This window comes from Saccopteryx bilineata, chromosome 5, assembly GCF_036850765.1.
Source record: "Saccopteryx bilineata isolate mSacBil1 chromosome 5, mSacBil1_pri_phased_curated, whole genome shotgun sequence".
In the NCBI taxonomy this organism is placed as follows: Eukaryota; Metazoa; Chordata; class Mammalia; order Chiroptera; family Emballonuridae; genus Saccopteryx; species Saccopteryx bilineata.
In genome coordinates this window covers 205466166-205489396 of record NC_089494.1, presented here as the reverse complement: position 1 = coordinate 205489396, position 23231 = coordinate 205466166, and the positions used below count along the sequence as shown (strand labels likewise).

Below are 23231 nucleotides of genomic sequence, written 5' to 3'. Positions count from 1 at the left end.
AATTTCAAAGTGATGATAATTAAGGACCTACAACCAAGACTACTTTACCCAACAAGGCTATTATTTAAAATTCAAGGAGAAATAAAGAGCTTCCCAGACAAGAAAAAGCTAAAGGGGCGTGTTACCACCACACCAATATTACAAGAAATGTTAAAGGGCTTGCCTTAATAATAAGAAGAAAACAAAGAACATAGTTAAAACTATGAGAAAACAAGACTCATATACATGTTGTCTCTAAGGAATCTACCTCAGGAGGAAAGATACACATCACAGACTAAAAGGGATGGAAAGAGATATTTCCTGCAAATGGAGATGAGCAAAAAGTGCAGGTAGCAATACATATATTTGACAAATTAGACATCTAAACAAAGGCTATAGTAAGAGATGAGGAAAGGACACTATATAATGGTAAAAGAAGCAATCCAACAAGAGGATATAACCCTTGTAAATATTTATGTACCTAAATATGTGAAGCAAGTGTTGATGGACATAAAGGAAGAGACTGACAGTAATAACAGTCATAGTAGGGGATTTAACACCACATTGATAGCAACGGATAGATCTTGCAGATGAAATCAACAAAGAAATGGCAGCCTTAAATGATACACTAGATCAGATGCATTTAATTAATGTCTTTAGAGTATTTCTCTTCAAAGCAGCAGAATATAATTTTTTCAAGTGCACATGGAACATTTTTTAAGATAGACACAACACACGTCTCAATGCATTTAAAAAGATTGAAATCATATCAAGCATCTTCTATGAACATAATGGTATGAAACTAGAAATCAATCACAAGAAAAATACTGAAAAGCACACAAAGACATAGAGGCTAAATAATATGTTACTAAGCAATGAATGATTTCTCAACAAGATCAAGGAACAAATCAAAAGATCCCTTGAAACAAGTGAAAATGAGGACACAATAACCGAAAAACTATGGGAAACAGTGAAATCAGTCCTGAGAGGGAAACTCTTAACAAGAAAAATCTTCAGTAAGCAATCTAACTTTACACGTAAAGGAAAAGAAAAAACAAAGCCCAAGGTGAATAGAAGAAAGGAATTAATAAAGATCAGAGCAGAAGTAAACAAAAATAGAGTTAAAAGAAACAATACAAAAGGTCAATGAGACCAAGAGCTTGTTTTTTGAAAAGGTAAACAAGATTGACAAACATTTAATCAGACTCATCAAAAAAAAAGAGAGAGATATCCCAAATAAATAAGTCAGAAATGAAAGAGGAGAAGTAACAACTGACTCCCCAGAAATATAAGGGGCTGGAAGAAAATACAACCATATACACATATTACAATTATATACCAACTGGGACTATCTGGATAAAATGGATAAATTCATAGAAACATGCAATCCTCCAAAACTGAATTAGAATAAATCAGAAAATCTGAATAGATTCACTACAACTAGTAAAATTGAAGCAGTAATAAAAAAATTCCCAACAAGTAAAAGTACTGCACTGAATGATTTCACCAGTGAATATTACCAAACCTTGAAAGAAATAACACCTGTCCTTCTCAACTATTCCAAGAATTCAAGATGAGGGTACACTCTCAAGGTCATTTTATGAGGCCAGCATTATTCTATTTCCAAAACCAGATAAAGATAGTACAAAGAAAGAAAATTATAGGCCAATATACCTGAGGAACAAAATCCTCAATAAATATCAGCAAACTGGATCCAGCAATACCTTAAAAATGTTATCACCATAATCAAGTGTGAATTGTTTGTGGGATGCAAGATTGATACAATATCCACATATCAACTAATGTATATACCACATAAAATGAAAGATAAAAACCATATTCTCATATCAATAGATGCAGATAAAGCATTTGATAAAATTCAGCATCCATTTATGATAAAAACTCTCAATGAAGTGGGATAGAGGGAATATATACCTCAACATAACAAACGCCATATATGACAAAACCATAGCCAACATCATACCCAATGGGCAAAAACTGAAAACGTTTCCTTAAGATCAGAAACAAGACAGAGGTGTCTACTTTCACCACTCTTATTTAACATAATACTGAGTGTCCTAGCCACAACAATATGAAAAGAAGAAGAAATGAAAGGCATCCAAATTGGAAAGGAAGAAGTAAAATTGTCATTATTTGCAGATGACATGATATGGTATATAGAGAACCCTAAAGATTCCAGCAAAAAACTACTAGAACTAATGAGTGAATTCAGTAGAGTAGCAGGATACAAAATATCCAGAGAACAGTTGCTTTTTGGGGGGTATTTTTCTGAAGTTGGAAACGGGGAGGTAGTCAGACAGACTCCCACATGCGCCAGACCGGGATCTACCCGGCATGCCCACCAGGGGGCGATACTCTGCCCATCTGGGGCATTGCTCTGTCGCGACCAGAGCCATTTTAGCGCCTGAGGCAGAGGCCATGGAGCTATATCCTCAGCGCCCGGGCCAACTTTGCTCCAGTGGAGCCTTGGCTGTGGGAGGGGAAGAGAGAGACAGAGAGAAAGGAGAGGGGGGTGTGGAGAAGCAGATGGGTACTTCTCCTGTGTGTCCTGGCCACGAACCGAAACCCGGGCCTCCTGCACACCAGGCCGACGCTCTACCACTGAGCCACCAGCCAGGGCCTAACAGTTGCATTTTTATACACCAATAATTAACTATCAGGAAGAGAAAACTAAGAATAAATCCTAGTTATGATTGCATAAAAAATAAAATATCTGGAAATAAATTTAACCAAGGATGTAAAAGACGTATACTCAGAAAATGATAAGACTCTGAAGAAAGAAATTGAAGATGATACAAACGAGTGGAAGCATATACCGAGTTCATAGATAGGAAGAATTAACATCATTAAAATCTCCATACTACCCAAAGCAATCTATAGATTCAACACAATTTCTATCAATAGCGTATTTCACAGAACTAAAATAAATACAGAAGGTCCTCGGGTTATGACAGTTTCAACATATGATGTTTCGAGTTTGTGATGCTCACTCCCATAAAAACTTTTAAAAATTGAGCCATGTTTCAACTTACGCCGTTAGTGTAGTACTTACAGACTACGTGGGCGAACTAGTTTGGTTGCACATGGTAGAATACACAGTAACACGGCGTATGAGTGAAGGAGTTGGTGTCCCCCTGTATGCTTACCTACACGATTTTGGAATGTTAAAAGCACAACTGTTCCATTTATGTTGCTTTGTTTGGTGACTTTTTGGCCCTTATCATGGCTCCAAATTGAAAGAGTCTTCAGATGTTAGTGCTTTGAAGAAGAGGAAAATCATCACGATGGATGTCACAGAGCTACTGGCATCACATGGAGAGCAGCTGTCTGCTGAGGACCTCATTCAGCTGGAGAAGCAGCTGATTGAAGAGGAAGAGATAGAAAACCCAGAACCAAGAAATTTACTACCGAGGGTTTGGCAGAAGGTTTTTCTGTGGTAGAGGATGAGTTGGCAAAATTTCAGGCTGAGGACCCCAGCAATGACAGACTCAGTAAGGTCTACTGAGCTGTTATGGATGGCTTGTGATGCTATAGGCAGATTTTGGAAGAGAAGAAGTCATAAACCTTCCAGACTAGCCTGGAACAATTCTTTAAGAAGGTAGAGAGGCCTGCAACAGATCCTGTACCCTCTACATCAGCTACTTATTGAGATGAAACACCTGTAGTACAGGTAGAATCATCTCCAGCATCTCCTGCATGTTCCTAGGCAATCCTGATTCACCTGACCCAGTATCTCCAGCACCTCCTACAGGTTCTCCTGCCTCTCCAGCTTCCTACTACCCATAGGTCACTCTCTCCCACCTTGCAATGCCCCTTCCAGTGTACAAGCCAACCACAGGAATAAAGAATTTTTTTTTACACTCATGTTTTTTTTTTCTGTTACTATAGTACAGTTTAAAGTACAGTATATTCATGTCCTGTTCCCTTTCCTATAGCTTAGTTGTGTTTTTATGTTCCAGATTATGATTTTACAACTGTGTTATGGTAGGTAAGTGACTTAGGCTAGGGTGTGTTTCGACTTACATCAAAATTTGGGTTACATTACTGTCATAGGAACAGAATTGTGTCATAATGCAAAGACCCCCTGTAGTCCAAAAATTTGTATGAAACCACAATAGACACTGAATAGCCACAGCAATCTTGAGAAAGATGAACTAAGTAAAGGAATCATACTACCTGATATCAAACTATACTACAAAGCCATAGTAATCAAAACAGCATAGTACTGGCATAAAAACAAACATATAAATCAATGGGACAGAACAGAGAGCCCCCAAATAAACCCTGGACTTTATGGTCAATTAATATTTGACTCAAAACCATAAAAACCCTAGAAGAAAACAGTAAAATCTCAGACATTCCTTGTATCAAAAGTTTTTTTTTAAGATTTTATTTATTCATTATAGAGAGGAGAGAGAGAGAGAGAGAGAGAGAGAGAGAAGGAGGGAGGAGCAGGAAGCATCAACTCCCATATGTGCCTTGACCAGGCAAGCCCAGGGTTTTGAACTGGCAACTTCAGTGTTTCCAGGTTGATGCTTTATCTACTGCACCACCACAGGTCAGGCCAAAAAAGTTTTTTGATATATCTCCTCAAGCAAGAGAAACAAAAGAAAAAAATAAACAAATGGGAAGAATATCCACTGAATGGAAGAACATATTTGCTGATATATCTGGTGTGGGGGAGTGACATCTAAAATTTGTAAAGAACTTGTAACACCAAAAAGAAAATGTAATCTGAAAATGGGAAAATACCTGAATATACAGTTCTCCAAAGAGGAAAGACAGATGGCCAATAGACATGAAAAGATGCTCAAAGTCACTAATCATCAGAGAAATGCAAATTAAAACCACAATGAAGTATCACCTCAAACCTGTCAGAATGGCTATCTTCAATAAATCACCAAAGAAGCATTGATGAGTTTATGGAGAAGGGAACTCTTGTGCATTGTTAGTAGGAATGCAGATTGGTGCAGCCACTTTGAAAAGTAGTATGGAGTTGTCTCTAAAAATTAAAAATGAAATTATCTTATGCCTCAGCAATTCTACTTCTGGAAATATATCTGTAGAAATCTGAAACACTAGTTCCAAAGAATATATACACCCCTGTGTTGATTACAGTGTTATTTATAATACAATAGCCAAGGTTCAGAAGCACCCCAGCTGCCCATCAGTAGATGAGTAGATAAAAAAGCTGTGGTAAATTTTTACACAATGAATGGAATACTACTCCGCCATAAACATGAAGGAAATCTTACCTTTTGGGATGTCATGGATGGACCTAGAGAGTATTATGCTAAGTGAAATAAGCCAATCAGGGAAAGACAAGTACCACATGATTTTACTTATATATGGAATCTAATGAACAAAATAAACAAACAAAATAGAAATAGACTTATAGTTACAGAGAACCGACTGACAGCTGTCAGAGGGGAGGCTGGAGGGAAACTGGGTGAAAAGGTGAACAGATTAAGCTATAAAAAAGAAACCGTGTCTAGACATAGGTCTAGTGATGACCAGAGGGAAAAGGAGGTGAGGGGAGAGAGGAGAGTGTATAGGGAAGATAAATAGTGATGGAACAGAGACTTGACTTTGAATGGTGAACACACAATACAATATACAGATGATGTATTATAGAATAGTCCCCCTGCAACCTCAATGATTTGATTAACCAATGTCACCTCAATATTTCAATTAAAAAATAAAAGCAAAAACATTTTGCTTATAAATCAGCTGCTGCCAGATTTATAAATCAACTTCCTGCCAGATCGTGTAACACGAAAAACACAAATGAAGCACTTGCGTGTTCTCAAGAGCAGTACGGTGTGGATGGAGAAATAGCGCTATCAGGCTTTTCATAACAGTGGAATGAAAGAAATAAATGTTCAAAAAAATAGAATATGTAAAGTACAAGTGACAAAAATATGTTGCATTGAAATATTTTTCTTCTGGGAAGCTTTTGCTTTGTTACAGGGTAATCTCTACACAAATGCATTTGCTATAATAAGATGTAAATGGGACTTTATAGACTATTTCCATTAAATTAAGAATATTCTAACTTTTGTCCTTTGCTAAAGCTTAAGTTTCATTCTTCCTGAGATTAAATAATGCATGAATCTAAGTTGGGATATCTGAGTCTCTAGTATGTAAAAAATAAATAAATTACATTCTTTAAAAGTTTTTAAAAGCCCTGGCCAGTTGGCTCAGTGGTAGAGCCTCTGGGAGTCCTGGTTTTGATTCCTGTCCAGGGTACACAGGAGAAGCACCCATTTGTTCTCTACCCTTCCCCCTCTCCTTTCTCTCTCTCTCTCTCTCTCTCTCTCCCCCTCCCACAGCCAAGGCTCTATAGGGGCAAAAGTTGGTCCAGGAGCTGAGGATGGCTCCATGGCCACACCTCAGGTGCTAGAATGGCTCCGATTGCAATGGAGCAACACCCCAGATCAGGGGTCCCCAAACATTTTACACAGGGGGCCAGTTCACTGTCCCTCAGACCGTTGGAGGGCTGACTTAAAAAAAACTATGTTTGTCCCCCTGTACTAAAATTAACTCAAAATGGATCAAAGATCTAAACATAAGACCTGAAACAATTAAGTACATAGAAGAAGACATAGGTACTAAATTCATGGACCTGGGTTTTAAAGAGCATTTTATGAATTTGACTCCAAAGGCAAGAGAAGTGAAGGCAAAACTTAATGAATGGGACTACATCAGACTAAGAAGTTTTTGCTCAGCAAGAGAAACTGATAACAAAATAAGCAGACAGCCAACTAAATGGGAAATGATATTTTCAAACAACAGCTCAGATAAGGGCCTAATATCCAAAATATACAAAGAACTCATAAAACTCAACAACAAACAAACAAACAATCCCATAAAAAAATGGGAAGAGGACATGAACAGACACTTCTCCCAGGAGGAAGTACAAATGGCCAACAGATATATGAAAAGATGCTCATCTTCTTTAGCTATTAGAGAAATGCAAATCCAAACGGCAATGAGATACCACCTCCCACCTGTTAGATTAGCTATTATTAACAAGACAAAAGTTTATTAGAAAGTGTGCAGTAAAGGGCTTTTAGGGAAATATAGTCAGTATTAAGGAGAGGCATTAATTAACCATGTTATAGAAGAAAGAGCTGGAGTACTAACTACCATATTTTCCCATGTATAAGATGCTCCCATGTATAACACGCAACTTAATTTGGGGCCCTAAATTTGAAAAATAATGTATTACATGAAGTTATTGAACTCAAGTTTTATTCATACAATTCACACAACTCCTCATCACTGTCAGAACACCCATTCATTAGCTTGTCTTCATCTGTGTCTGATGACGAATTGCTGCTTTCAACAATGAGCGCAAAAAACAAGCATGAAAAAGAAGGAAATGCAAGTAAAAAAATATACAACCACTGTATAAGACACACCCAGTTTTTAGACCCCAAATTTTTCGAGAAAAGATGCATCTTATCCATGGGGAAATACGGTAGATTCTGGTTAAGGAAACCCTTAGAAATTAAGTACTAAGCTCTGAACTTAAAGTATGACTAGCTGAAACAGGAACTTAAAAAAAGAAAGATGCTAAATGAGGTTCTTCGTACTTGAAATCCTAGTGCTGCAGAGCAGCATTTTCAACTGGTGCCAGTCCGCCAGAAAGTTTGTGCTCATCCCTGAAAGAGTTTATCAGCCTGATGATGTATGAGAAACACTGCTGTAGGGGAGGAGGGGACTCGGGTACCTGAGCCAACCTTGCACCCAGTGCAGAGATCCTCTCTCATCCTCACTGACTTCTACAGATGAAGATGGAAGCTGTGTCCGTTCTTTGTGGAGGGTGGTAGTTGTTTAGTTGGTTGACAGTTTTTTCTCATTGGCTTTAGAACCTCCCACCCCATAGCAATATATTAATAGAATAAGTGTCCTCCCTCATTCACATGACTACCTTGGAAAGTTGGAAATGAAATGCTATCTCCCACTAGGAATTCTCTGCTCCAGGCAGAAGTGAAGACTCTGAAGTGTTTAAGCAGAAGAGAATGACCGTCTCTCTGAGCTGTGGGTAGGAAACAAACCTATGGAAGAGGGAGAATGGACTTCATAAGCTGTGAGGGCCCTTCCTTCTCAAACAATGGTAAACTATGTCCTTGCTTCCATGGCTGGTTTCTGGTCCACTCATCTCCTTCCTCACTATTTTCCATGGGGTCAATGACCTCAGAAAACTACACCTGCCACTCCAGCTGTGGTCATACCAACATGACTGCAATAGGACCGATACTCGGTATGGTCTGAACATCATAAGTTGGAAAAAATAAATGCTCCTTACCTGCATTCCCCTGAAGACGGAAGCTGAGAACCTGAAGGACTTTGGGTATGCGCCAAACTGCTCTGAGTGAGACAAGGTCATTTGCAGATTCCCTTGGAGAAGATGAGGGGCTTGATGAGAGAGAAAGAATGGTTCAGATAGAAACAGTGGAAGCCCCATGCTTCCCGTGTGACACTTGCATCTCTCCAAAACGTCTTAACATTTCAAGATGTCAACATGAATCCATTTCTTTTGGAAGGCAGTAAAGGGGCTGAGGTCTACATCAAGGTGCTGAGGGGCAGTGAAAGACGGCATAGAAGGATTTAAGAACAGGGCTGGAGGCAGACAGAAGCTTGAGGAAGTGAACCACAGGAAACTCAACCGTGCATTGACCTGTGGCCCTACCTGAGGAACTGGCATTTAGGCCTCCTTTTGCAGTTCCAGGTTAAGCAGGAGGCACCAGCTGACATTTAGTGCACATGAAGGCTCTTCAGCTTAAGATTGTATTTGTGTCTTCAGTAACCATAGAACACTTTTAGTAAGCTTTAAATCAACTAAAATTTTCAGGTCTTTTTTTTTTTTTTATAGGAATTGCTGTCTAAGGTCTTGTGTACCCTATTTGTGTTATTTGTTATGGAACATAAATGCAGGACTCACAGTTTTGCTTACTTCATCTTAGTTTATTGCTTCAACTAGTTTATTGCTTCAACTAGCTAAAATAAGTTTGAGATGTTATTCTTGCAGCTGGTAAACTTAATTAGAGTGTCAGCTATGTAGATATATGGCATATTTAAATATATTAGCATGACATCTTTGTTTTCATTAAATTATTAACAAAAATGTTGATCAAGTAAAACTTAAGACTTTATCATAATACTCTTCTAGACATTTATTTTTACCAATTACAAAGATTTACTGTTCATTCTTTAAGTATGCATTTCAACCATCTTTAAACCATGTAAAACTAACTACTAGACCCCTTTATTTTTATACTTGCAAGTTTATCTTTGGGATCGTTGTTAAGTTTGCCGAAATGACAGATACATAGTGACGGAAAATGATTTGATTTTGGGTGATGGGCACACAATGCAATCAACAGTTCAAATGCTACAGAAGTGTTCACCTTAAACCTATGTACTCTTGTTGATGAATGCCACCCATTAAAATTAATTTCAGATAAAAAAATTAGAAAACAATACACCCTGTATAGAAATCCTAGTTTGACAAAAAAGAAAATTTTACTGTTATGTAAGTTTCCAGCACTTAAATTATTCTTTTCTTATTATTCCCAAATTATCTGAAACTCTTATCTAGAATTTTCCTGGGACCTTTAATTCTACATACTCTAATGAATATGTTATACCAATGGCTTTTCTTATAAGTCAAACAAGAGAGTTTAGTTTCTTTTTATTTTAAAGGGAGGTAGTTTTCTGCATTGTGCCTCATGCTTTGATATCTCACATATCTAAAAACTCACATGATCGCTCTGTAGATTTTTCTTCTGACCTATACTTAGAGAAAATTTCAGAATGAGGCCGAAATACTAGTGCTTGAGTATATATAATTAAAGTATCTGGCTTCTTTCATTTCTGTAACAAGTGTTTACTGAATACCTACAAAATGATAGATAACCAGTTAGTTGCTGAGATTATTGCAAGAAACAAAACAAACCTGGTCTTTGCTTTCATGAAGCGTACAACTTAAGGATACAGATGTTAAATAAATGAGAATTGTTAGGTGTGGCATGAAAGAAATGTAGAGAGCACTATGAAAGCAGTAACTGGGAGACCACTTCTAGACGGAAGAATCAAGGAAGGCTGCCTTGAAAAAGAGACTGCAGAATGAGTGTGAATTAAAGTCAAGAGATTTGGAGATTATACTGAGAAAATTCAAATGTGTGTGTTAAGATTTCTAGGTGGGAAGAATAAAAGGAACGAGAGAGGAGCCATGTTTGCATAAGGGAAAGCAGGGAATTTTCCAAGATTCAATAAAAATATGAGTTCATAGATGAAACTGACCTCAAGTCTGAGCAGTATGAATAAAAATATCGCTCTGATGGAAACACAGAAAGTAGATTGCAAGGGAATCAGACTAGATTTGGGGAAACTAATTAGGAGGCTGTGGTCGTAGTCCAGCAGGAGATGATGGTGGCTTGGATGGACTTGTGGATATGGAGAAAAGCACGAAGGTCTGAGAATTATATGGGAGAATTTGAATAAATAGGATCCAGTGAGGGCTTGGGAGAGAGGGCTTGTCAAAATAGACTCAGGTTTCTAGCATGAACAGCTGAGTAAATGGAGAAATGCCAGTTGCTAAATTAGGGAGCTGGAAGTATGATCAGATTTGGGGATCATCCATGACTGCCTGAATTAAGTCAGTAGCTGCCAAGAATCACAACTGGGCAAAGTAGGTCACCCTTAAGTTCTTTTATTTTCTTTTATTTTAAGGGAGAGAGCATGAGAGGGACAGACAGGAAGCGAGAGAGATGAGAAGCATCAACTCACAGTTGTGGCACTTTAGGTGTTCATTGATTGCTTTCTCATTATGTGCCTTGACTGGGGGGCTCCGACTGACACCTTGCTCAAGCCAGCGACCTTTAGGCTCAAGCCAGCGACCATGGGGTCACATCTATGATCCCATGATCAAGCTGACGACCTTGGGGTTTCGAACCTTGGTCCTCAGTGTCCCCGTCGATGCTCTATCCACTGCACCACTGCCTGGGCAGACAGTCCTTTGTATCTTAAAACATGGTATTTCCTGAGCCCCACAATAAAGTTGATGCTTAATTTTAATCCCGGCATCACATAAAAATCTGAATCTACATCATAAACCATAGGGGCCTTGATTCCTTAAAAGTAAGGTTCAAATAAAACTCTGGACTCTTATCATTCCAGGGATCTTAGACTTATTATAAATGTTGTTGCTGAATCACAAGGCAATTTTCTGTGGGATTTTTATTCCTGGGTTTATAATTTATCTTCTCTGGAAAATTAGATTACCTTTTTTTTTTTGGAAAGTAAAACTAATATTTTCTGTTTCTGTTGATTGCAGGGGAGGGTTCTGAGCTGTAATTAAAGAACAGGTTGCTGCAGGGCCTTGTTTCTTTGCAGCGTCTGTCTGGGTTTGATCAAGACTTCAGCATTTGCAATTGTAATCATCTATCTGGTCATTTTCTTTTCCTCGCTGCTCAGCATGCAACAGGCATTGTGGAAGCTGTGATTCCCAGGCCAGCTGCACCTCCTGCCGAGACCCAAACAAGGTCCTGCTCTTTGGGGAGTGTCAGTACGAGAGCTGTGCCCCCCAGTACTATCTGGACTTCTCCACCAAGACATGCAAAGGTAAAGCTCTTCCAGAATTGTATGATTTTTATTTTTATTTTTATTTATTTATTTTTTTTTTACTCAGTGATGTCTCTTTACTATAGATGTTTAGTCTCCTACGTGGGAAAAATTCTGTCATCCTCTATTTAGATTTTCTCTGGGAATAGCAAGAAGTCATTGTGTATGTATGTATTCGTTTATTCACTCATTAATTCATTTGTTAAAGGTTCGAGCCAGGAGGTAAAAAAAAATTTTGTTAAATATTTTTGAGTGCCTATCATGTGCCAGACATTGTGCAAGGTATTGGTAACTAGACCAGAGGTGGCAAACTAGAATCCCTTAGGTTATGTTTGGGCCATCTAATCTTCCAGTGTTTTAAAATGTCTATTATTTACCTTTTAAAAGTCAGAAAACCTCACCTACAAAAATTCAGATTTTCCTCATCTTTTGAAAAAGCCACAAGATCTGGCACATCTGGACTGGCATTTCCAGAATGCAGCAGGAGGTTGGAGATGAGCCGCTGTTGTCTCTGCTGGATGGAGCATGACCTCTGCAGGTCCCCACAGTCCCCACCATTCCCTCCCTGTTCCTTCTCACAAGACCTATTTCAAAGACGGCCATTACCTTCCTGGGCCCTGTAGACCCTTGCATTTACAACTCTAGATTGCAAGACTCTATGCTTAATGAGGACAGGAGTTGTATCTGATTCGTTCATCTCTGTTTAACATACTGAAATAATGAAGACACAGTTTTTATCCTCAAGGAGTTTATAATGTCAAAAAGCAGTTGGCTTTCTCTTTGTTCTCTAGCAGCTGACCGTCTGCAGTGGTTGGCAAACTCATTAGTCACCAGAGCCAAATATCAACAGTACAACGATTGAAATTTCTTTCGAGAGCTAAATTTTTTAAACTTAAACTATATAGGCAGGCACATTCCTTATCGAGGTAGCGCCCGCACGTGGTATTGTGTGGAAGAGCCACACTCAAGGGGCCCAAGAGCCGAGCCGCAGTTTGCCGACCAGAGGTCGAGGGCCTTTTGCTCTTTGAATGGCCGTGCTCAGCCAGAGGAGAAGCAACTTAAAGGATGGCCATTCCTTGCTGCTGTTCTCTTTCCCTTCTCCATTTTTCCTTCTATACCTCTCTCTCTATCTCCAGTTCTGCCGGAGAAGCTAAGGCTCGGATTTGGCGGTCACACACGTGTCAAGTAAACTTGGGATGCTGTAAGCCTTTGAAATGTTGCACACTTTCCATTCCAAGAAACTCTACTTGGTTGTCAACTTAGGTGGTCCGCTGTGCTCAAGACCACAAAAGCTTTACTGATTCTTCCCTCCTAACCAGTGGTTTTCAGTTTGTGGTGAAAAATGAGATCATCTCAAACCCACTGCGTTGTAAATGATTTTGAAACTGTGCTGGCAGTATTCAAGGTGCTCTTTTAGTCATTTTCCCTCAGTACTGATTCAGCCAAATAAATGAATGAGATTAACTTTATCAATCTCCTTGGAATCATGTGTACTGTCTTGCAATTTACCTGCTTCCCTGGGACTTAGAAATATTGCGTCAAGGAAGAGAGAAAAGTGACTGAGAGGTTTCCCCAGCTTCTTGGCAGGGAGGGGAGGTAGTACCCAGTGGAGATATTTCTCCAAGATAAACAGATCAGCAGCAAACATTTATGAAGCTGTTACAATGTGTCAAGTACTGTGCTGAGTTCTTTACATTCATTATTTCATTCAGTCCTCACAATAGGTTACTGCAGTGGTTGGCAAACCGTGGCTTGCGATCCACATACGGCTCTTTGGCCCGTTGAGTGTGGCTCTTCCACAAAATACCATGTGCAGGCGTGCAGGTTATAATAACAATGTACCTACTTATATAGTTTAAGTTTAAAAAATTTGACTCTCAAAAGAAATTTCAATTGTACTGTTGATATTTGACTCTGTTGACTGAGTTTGCTGACCACTGGGTTACTGCAATAGGTACTATTCCTATTCTTTTTACAGATAAGGAAACTGAAGCTTAAAAAGTTTAAGGAAGATGTGTGAGATCTGCAGATAAAAAGTGGCAAAGCCATGACTTGCATGCAGACTTACCTGACTTCAAAACCCAAATACTTAACCATGCTGTCATCCTATCTTCCACGTGTGAAAGACTTACCTTACCAGCTAGAAATTTGTTTTCAAATATGAGTTTTCTGACTGCATCCAAACTGCATGGGCCATTCAAAACAATAGCAATGACAACTATAATCATCACAATAACAAAAACAGTAGCGGCCACATGTTTTTCTGTGGCCCAGTCCCTGAAGCTGACTCTGTGATTCTGACGTTAAGCCTGGTCACCTGTATTCCTAACAGTCCTGTGGAATTATTTGGGTGCACATTGTAATGCCGGTGGCCAAGGCCAGGCAGATCCACATTGGTTTCTGGCAGACCGTATAGAAACTGCGCAGCTGGAAAGTGTTGGGCCATTCCATTTAATAGTCTCACAATGCGGACGTGCACACAGGCAGGGGAAACCCGCTTCTCAGGCAAAGAAACAGCAAGAACGGCCCCTCCCAGCGGCAGGCAGGCAGTCTGCTATCCACCATTTGCCTGAGCACAAGCACCTATAGCCTTATATAGACCATACACATGTGGTATGCTGACACGTGCTCACGCACCAATCAGGCAAAGTGCTTGCAGCCGGTAAACCAGCAAGCACACCTAACACAGCTGTTTCCCCACACACATCTGTGGCTGAGACCCACTACAACACAAGCTCCTTGAGAGCAAGGTCTACATCCCTTTATACCCTGGTTCTTTATACCCTGGTTCAGTATTGTGAATGAATGAACATGTAAAGGAATTAGTTTTGCTCTACATGAGATCTTTTATTTCAGTGAGCTCTTTAACTCTGGACAGTTCCTTTATGCCCTGCTTAATTCTACCATTGCTAGCTAGTTCTTTCTGCCGTGTTCGTCAGCACCTGATCTTTGAGAAGTACAGAGTCGTGCGGCTGGTCTCAGTGGAGACAGTAGGTGGATTCTAATTTGACCCTCTGACATCCTTTCCCTCTCAAGCATTTGGAGGAGATCCAAATTAGGTCTGGGGAGCAGTTGATCACTTCCTATAGCAAGTATTGCCTGAAGATGTGTGGCTCAAGGATAGAGGACTCAGGACCCATGGAATAAGATCAAGTTGATGTGGCTCCTCCACCACCCTACTGACAAGCAGGCTGTGCAGCAGCACGGAGCGATCCGTGTACATGCTCATGTCTAACATAATTAGGAAACACCGAACCTCCGAGAGATGTTCAAGCTCCTACAAGTAGAGCCTCGTTAGTGCTCACTTATCAGACATCTCTTGTGTTGCCCTCACTTTCCCCCTTGCTGCTGCAGACAGCATCCTCATCAGTTAGGCACTGGACAGAAAGGAAGCCGATCTAATGTGGACTTTCTCTGTAGAGTGTGATTGGAGTTGCAATGCGTGCAGCGGGCCTCTGAGGACGGACTGCCTGCAGTGCGTGGATGGCTACATCCTGCAGGACGGGGCCTGCGTGGAGCAGTGCGCGCCATCATTTTACCAGGACTCGGGCCTCTGCAAGAGTGAGTGTCACCCCCTCCGTGCTCATCCGTGCTCCAGCCTCCTCTGGGAAGGAGCCTGTGGCAAGGGTTCACTCTGGCTTTTTATGTAATTTCTTTCCTAAGAACTTTTCTTTGGTATAATGAAAATGCTTTTTTTCCCCCTCCCTCTCATGCCCAAATATAACAACATTCCCTACAGTTTGAGGGTAGTATGGAATCTTGGGGGGTCTATGGCCACAGAAATAGGTCTATTTTGGCCATTACTTTTGGATTTTCTTAGAAATGGAAAGGTCTGTGCTCCAGATGGAAAGGTCAGTGAACTCTGCTCACTGGAGCTCATGGAAAGACCGCATGACTACACCACCTGCTCCCCACAACCCTCCTTACACCTCACACCTCACCTTCACCTTTCTCGGTCCCGTACCTGCTCCCGCCTCTATCTAACACCACACAAGTTTCAGACCCTGAGACGCCGCCCAGAGTGTGTGGTTAACAATGTTGGCAGACTGATGTTGGCTGGGTGAGTCAGGGGAAGCAGTACAGAGAGCCAATGACTAGTTAATAACATAATGGCTAATATCTGTTCATTTCTAGTTTGCCTAGTATTTCCCATTATTTAATGTGGTCTTCACCCAGGGAGCTGGGTGGGACAGTATGTCCACTGCCGTTTTACAGGAGAGAACTCTGAGGCTCAGAGAAGTGGCATAACTAGTTCTGTCACCCAGCTAATAAGCACAACAGTCACAACCAGAAGGCGGGCTCCTTGACCCCCAGTCTGCGGCTTTGCCCCACATGCCAGATTCTATTGTTCACTGCTGTCTAGCGCTGCCTCGCTCTGAGGACCAGGAGGCCCAGGGAAAGCATGCACGTTCCTGTTCACTTGACTTCTGTCTTTTAGGCTGTGACAGCCACTGTCTCCGGTGCCACGGTCCCCATGAGTGCACCCGCTGCGAGGAGCCGTTTCTTCTCTTGGAAGCCCGGTGTGCCCAGAAGTGTGGGAAGGGATACCTTGCAGATCATGCAAATCACAAATGCACAGGTAACTTGGAGGCCATGCTGAGTTCTCTGGAAAGAAGCAAAGGCAGCAAGCAAGGCAGGTGTGCTGGTCCTCAGGTAACGGAGGAGAATCGGAATTACTGGTAGCATGAAAAGCCAGGGACTGGGCCTGAGTGATTGATGACTTCCCATGTGCTCAGCCAATTGCTGGTTAAATAGAATATAGAAGAGCAGGCCGATAACTCCCTTGCACAAATCAATATTGTCCCTAACAGTCATGGAAATGAAGCCAATATTTTATGGAATGTAAAGCTTATATTGAACTAAGGTGTGGTATTCATTAAGAGTAGATGATTAGCCCTGTTGGTATGAGCACAGAATTTTCGGTGTGTGGCCTGAATAACCAGTGACCCTGATATTGCTATAATATTCCTGAAGAGTTGAATTTCTGTTGAGACACAGTAAAATTAAAGTTAAGCCCAAAGTCTTAATTACTTTGTTAATGGAGTTATTCACAGGAGTTTTCTACCAAAAACTTGGTGCAGTTTGCCCCACTTTAATGAATACCTGACATTTAATAGTGATGCCATTATCCAGGCATATAGCATTTTATAGTTCACCAAATTTCCTTCATCTGCAGTATGTCAGGCAGGCACTGTGAACACTGTTTTACAAGTGAAAAAAACAAAGAGGCTTAAGAGTGTTAACCAGGACAACCTAAAATAAGAGACCAAACCCAAGTTGTTTTAAAAAGCCAACCATTTATTTATTTATTTTAGAGAAGGGAGACAGAGAGAGAGAGAGAGAGAGAGAGAAGGGGGGGAGGAGCAGGAAGCATCAACTCCCATATGTGCCTTGACCAGGCAACCCCAGGGTTTTGAACCGGTGACCTCAGTGTTCCAGGTCAACACTTTAACCACTGCACCACCACAGGTCAGGCCGAAGTTGTTTTATTCTAACCCAGGGCCCTTAAACTATACTGTGCTGCTTCTCTCTAACAAAATCTTAATATGGAAGCATAAAAATTAAGCAGTGAACACTTGATTTATAATGTTCTATAAATAAACTTGATCCAAAGAAATAGTCTGTGGTTCTTTAAATAGCTTACTCTTTGTGTGCATTTAAATAATAACAATAAAACTAACACAAGAGTAGCAGTGATAGTTGTAATGCAATTGTGTCCGTTTTGTGTGCCAGGCACTGTTCTAGTCATGGTGCATTATAACACATGTGATCTTTCCAGCGATCACTTACATTAAATGCTATTAGTTTCTATATTTTTAAGACAAGAAAATGGCACCACAGAGTGTTAAAGGAACTTGTCCAAGTTTGGCAGCTGATAAGTGGTAGAGGAGGAGCCGAACCCAGAAAGGGTCTATGCTTTTAATCACTATAAACTGCCTCTCTTACAAGTCAATATAGTTAACTTTTGTAACAATCCATTTATGTGAAACATTTTTAGATCACAGTGTATAAAGCAAGAGTGCCTCTCCCTGTTCACTCTCCTTCCGAGGGTAGACCAGCTCTCTGTGGAATTCTGTAGGAAACTGTTGGAGTTCTCTTTTGCTGCAGCTGGGGGCCTGGGTTGCTTGTGCTTCACACTTCATTGCTTTCTTATTGGTGGCCCTAGCTGGGTGTCCGTGCCTTTGTTGTGTGTCATTTAGTTTGTCTTCTCTTCAATAGCCTGCCCTGGGGGGTGTTTGCAGTGCAGCCACGGAAGCCGGTGTCACCGCTGTGACCATGGATTCTTTCTGAAGAGTGGCCTTTGTGTTCCCATCTGCGTTCCTGGCTTCCCTGCCCACTCTTCTAATGAAACATGTGCTGGTAAGTACTTCTCCACTGATGGTCGGGGGTTATTTACTTGTAACATCTACATGCAAAGGCTGAGTTTGCACATGTAACTGACTCGTGATATAAAATTCAGGAATCTAGTTCTGAAAGAAAACTCTAGTGCTGCTAAGACTAAGGAACTCTTTATAGCACATGAAAAATAGGTTTGGCCCATGGCTCAGTGGATAGAGCATTGGCCTGGAGTATAGATGTCCCAGGTTCGATTCTCGGTCAGGGCAGAAGTGACCAGTTGCTTTTCCTCTATCCTTCTCCTCCTTCTCTCCTTGTTCCTGTCCTACAGCCAGTGGCTCGATTGGTTCGAGCATGGCCCCAGGTGCTGAGGAGGGTTTGGTTGGTCTAAGCGCATCTGCCTTGAGCACTAAAAATAGCTCAGTTTATTTGATCATCTGCCCAAGATGGGGTTGCTAGGTGGATCCCAGTCAGTGTGCATGTGGGAGTCTGTCTCATTATCTCCCTTCCTCTTACTTAACAACAACAAAAAAAAGAGCATGAAAAATTGGGAAAACAACTTCTAAGATTTTTGGAGGAGAAAAGAAGCAAGCTGTGTTTTACAATAAAAGTCAACTGTCAGATTAGAAATTTGGCATAAGCCTTACTTATGTTCTTTAACTACAGTTATGTTGTGGAAAATTACATCTATACTTATATAGGATGTATTTATATTTATATAAACCTGAAGAGCTGATTATGCCAGGGTGCAGTAGTGCATCTTTTGTGCATACACTGGAAATAAATTGTACAGAAATAATGAATAATGTGAGGAACCTGCCCTATTAGGTTCATACATTTGAAGCCAGTGGATTTCAAGACATACTGTTTGCCATTAAGAGTAAAGAAGTTAAAGGGATGGAGCTGGTCTTGTCCAACACATCAGTGGACACTTGGCCTTACACAACAATGAGAAGCAAATTTAAATTTAGTCTTCATTTTGAACCTCAAAAATTTTACAGGTGACTAGAGCTTGGGAGTTCTGTTATAGCTGAGTATTCGTTGGCGTTGGGTATCCTTTACCAATAATGTGAGTAATGACCAATAATGACTACATAGTTTAACACCTGTAGTCAGCCATATTTTTTATCTCTGTATTTTTTACCTCCAAAGATATTAAGACTTCATATGGGATAAAGTATTTTTGATTTATTTTACTGGGATCCTTCTGAAAACCCCGAATACTTGAGAGTCAGCTTACTCCTCTTGGCATGTAATACAAGTCAACATCAAATATGAATTCTACTTACAATAGAAGTAGTTCCTTTGAAACTTGACATTTCCCAACTGTCCTGTCTGACCTACACATAGAAGGAAACTCAACCGATTCACGTCCAGGCAAAACAACTTGCAAGAGATAGAATGGTTGGAAATCCTAATTCATCCATCAACTCTTTCCCATGGACAAGATTGTAAATGTTTTAAACAAAGGGTATATATTGTACATGAATTCTGAAGATAAGCCATTGACAGTCCCACTGCACTGTAGATTAACTGGTAATGTTCTAGCATTGATATTAGAAACTCACCTCTTTTCCTGCCTTTGGTGGGTCTGATGGTCAGAGATGACAGATCACAGTCTTAGGATAGGACTGTGGTTTTCAACCCTGATGCCCGTTAGGATTACCCAGGGAGTCTGTAAAATTACTAAGGTCCCACCCAGAACATGTGAGTCAGGATCTCCAGTGGTGGAGCTCCCGTATCCTTACTGTTTTCAAAATCCCTATGTGATTTCTTATTATTATTATTATTGAATTATAATTCCCATACCATAAAATTCACAATTCAGTGGTTTTTAGTATGTTCACAAAGTTATGCAACTATCACCACTATCCAATTTCAGGACATTTTACTCACCCTAAAAAGAAATCCGGCAACCATTAGAAGTCTCTCCCCACTGCCCCATCACCCCAGCCGCTGGCAATCGCTGATCTACTTTCTGTCTCTATGAATTTGCCTAGTCTAGACATTTCACACAAATAGAGTCATACAATATGTGGCCTTATGTCTTTTATGTCTGGCTTCTTTCGCCTGGTATAAGGTTTTCAAGGTTATTCCATGGCGTAACATGTATCAATCAGTAGTATAGTACATCGTGTCCTTTTATGCATCTGTTAATCAGTTGATAAACATCTGAGTTGTTTCCATTTTTTTAGCTATTATGAATAATGCTGCTGTGAACATTTGTGTACAAGTTTTTGTACGGATATGTTTTCAGTTCTCTTGGGTTCATGCCTAAGAGGGGAGTTGGTGGGTCACATGGTAGCTCTATATTTAATTATCTGAGGAACCGCCAGACTGTTTCCCCAAGTGGCTGCACTATTTCACATTCCTACCAGCCAAGTATGAGGGTTCTGATTTCTCCCATCCTCAGGAACAGGTTTTGTTGTCCTTCCTGGCGGGTGTGAAGTGGTATCACATTGTGGCTTTAATTTGCATTTCCATGATTGCTGATGATGTTCAGCACCTTTTCATGTGCTTATTGGCCTTCCTAAATCTTCTTTGGAGAAATGCTTATTCAAATTCTTTGCCTATTTTAAAACTGGGTTATTTGTCTTTTACTGCACTTGAAGAGTTCTTTATATATTCCATATTCAAGTTCCTTTTCAGGTATGTCTTATTTGCAAATATTTTATCCCGTTCTGTGACTTGTCTTTTTGCTTTCTTGCTGCTGTCATTGGAAGCACAAATTTTTTCAGTTCTAACGATGTCTAATTTATCTATTTTTTCTTTTGTCACTTGTGCTTTTTTTTTTTGGTTATATTTAAGAAAGCATTGCCTAATTCAAGATCGCCAAGATTTACTCCTTATATTTTTCTAGGAGTTTTATAGTTTCACATACAAAATAAGATCCTATGTTATTTTCATGTGCATCCAGGGTGAGAACCACTTAATTAGAAGGAAGGTTATGGTGTACAGTACCCCAGTCTCGTCTTTGGAGCTCTGAAGGAGCATGACAAGCCTATTTCTTTACACACACACCTAAGTAGTGAATTACCAAGCCTGACCTTTGGATTCGTATGTTTTTCAGGCAAAATACGCACTCCTGGTCTTCATGTGAATGGTTCTCTCACCCTTGCAATTGGCTCAACGATGCCACTGGATTTTTCCCTCCTGAATGTCCAGGACCAGGATGGCAGGGTCGAAGACCTCCTGTTCCATGTTGTGAGCACACCCACCAATGGCCAGCTGGTGCTCTCCAGGAATGGAAAAGAGGTTCAGCTCGACAAAGCGGGCCACTTTAGCTGGAAAGATGTGAATGAGAAAAAAGTGCGTTTAGTGCACAGCAAAGACAAACCCAGGTGACTCAGTGTTCTGCTTCCCTCCTGCTTCCTTCCCACCAGCGCCCTGTGCCTCCCCATTCCCCAACTCCCCCTTTCTCAGTAGTTATCCCTCCTCTTCTGGGAAGGATTCATGCTTCACAAATGCCAAATGCTTTCAGCTGCCTGTCATCATTTCACTTTAATTGCTCAGAGAGTGTGCTTCTGTTAGAGGCTTTTTTATTTTATCACATAATTATGGGTAATTCTCTACTGCGACAGAAAAGTTCCTGGTACAATTGCCCAGTTTTTTGGCCCAGCAGAAACAAAACCGGATATACACTCAGATGCTGCAGCTGCTTGTCGGACATTAGCATAATAGACTAGGAGTAAGGAGTGACTGGAGGACGGGGTACACGCTTGTCAAGGTGTCGTATGGGTCCCAGAATTTCAGAGTCGGAAGGAAACAAAGAATAGGTTAACTTTTTATTATCCACTTTATGGAATTAATTGTGGTTAATTTTTAAGCCCTATCCAGTTTTCCTCTGATGCCTCACACACTTCTGGCCGTCTTCCCGCCTCAGCTGACATATGCTTCAGGGATGCAATTGAATGTTAACACCAGCCCCAGCAAATACAGCCGTGTAATTAACAGAGTAGATCTATTAAGCAGAAATCCGAAATGTACCCCAAAGATTAGCCTCTTGGATTATCCTTCATCCTGCTCTGCTTCATTAGTGCAGATAATTCAGAATAGACTATGTTTGTAAACAAGCAGTCGATACCCAGGGAATAGTGATAAGGAAACAGTGAATATTTTCTATTGTCACCACTAAACTTGAGATTTTTTTTTTTTAAGGTTTGAGCTAGGACGTATATGGGGAGAAAAGTAAATGACATTTTCCCTATTTGCAGTTCAGAACCGTCTTACAGGGACACAAACAACTAATGTTCACTGAGTGCTGACTGTGAGCTAGGCACTGTTAAGCACTTTATATAAGTTCTGCGTATTTATATTTCCAGGCTACAGATAGAGACACCAAGACCTTGAGAGTGTACATGATCTTGGCCAAGGCCTTACACCTTACAGTCACAGTGCTGAGATCAACCCAAGGCTGTCTGATTCCACAGCCCATGCCTTGAGCCACTATGACTTCTGCCTTCTTAATAATAGCAGGAATAACGGGCATGCTTCTCTCCTCCAGCGGCGGACAGAGTATTGCCATAGTTGGAGCTTAAGACTCCAGTGTTTGTTGTCATAGAACCACCCTTCAAACTCAAGCTCCATCTCCTGCATTCATGTTACTGCAAATATAGTTAAGTGTTTGCATCACACACACACCCATGATCGTAGTTTTTTATTTTGGAATCACTTGTGCAATGTGTATAAGGTACAGAAAGCTTCAAAGACAACCAAACTGAAGCCTCTTGTCTACCTAATCTCTTTAGTTTCATATCACCTATTTTTTTTTTTTTTACAGAGTCAGCTTTTGTACTCCTAAACGGGACCAAGAATGGCAACTATTTTTAGGGAATTTTTAGTACTTTTGGGGGAGATACTTAACATTGGCATTTTTTAAGTAAAAATGTAAACAGAAGAAAGAATGAGAGGATAGTAAAACAAGCAGGGTTGGTAGAATCTCATGAAAAAAGGAAATTATATGTCTCAGAATGGTATGAAAACAAAAGACACTACCCGCTGCTGTCTTTCCCCCTGCAAACACTTATCACGATTGTTTAGGGTTGCAGTTCTGGGGGATGGAATTTCTCTGGGTTGGAATGCTTGTGGAACACAGACAAACTAAATATAGTCACAGTAGCCGGGGTAAGCTGGCACTGCTGAGGTCGTTTGTCCCCAGTAGGTTCCTTGTTCATATTGTTGCTCCCACCAATTGCAGCCTCTTGAAGTCTGGAAGTGGGGATGGGGAAGAGCAGGATTTAAATGGGGCAGAAAATGAAGGGAAA

General features: G+C 40.5%; 1 protein-coding gene across 2 annotated transcripts in view; it reads left to right on the top strand.

The window, feature by feature from the left end:
• FRAS1 (Fraser extracellular matrix complex subunit 1) overlaps window positions 1-23231 on the top strand; it is a 514100-nt gene that overhangs the window by 316635 nt on the left and 174234 nt on the right. For both annotated transcript variants that reach the window (XM_066279180.1, XM_066279181.1), the window contains 5 exons: window positions 11485-11631; window positions 15052-15192; window positions 16070-16210; window positions 17851-17991; window positions 21038-21308. In XM_066279180.1, coding sequence (XP_066135277.1) covers window positions 11485-11631; window positions 15052-15192; window positions 16070-16210; window positions 17851-17991; window positions 21038-21308 — 841 coding nt within the window. The remainder of the gene's footprint in view (window positions 1-11484; window positions 11632-15051; window positions 15193-16069; window positions 16211-17850; window positions 17992-21037; window positions 21309-23231) is intronic.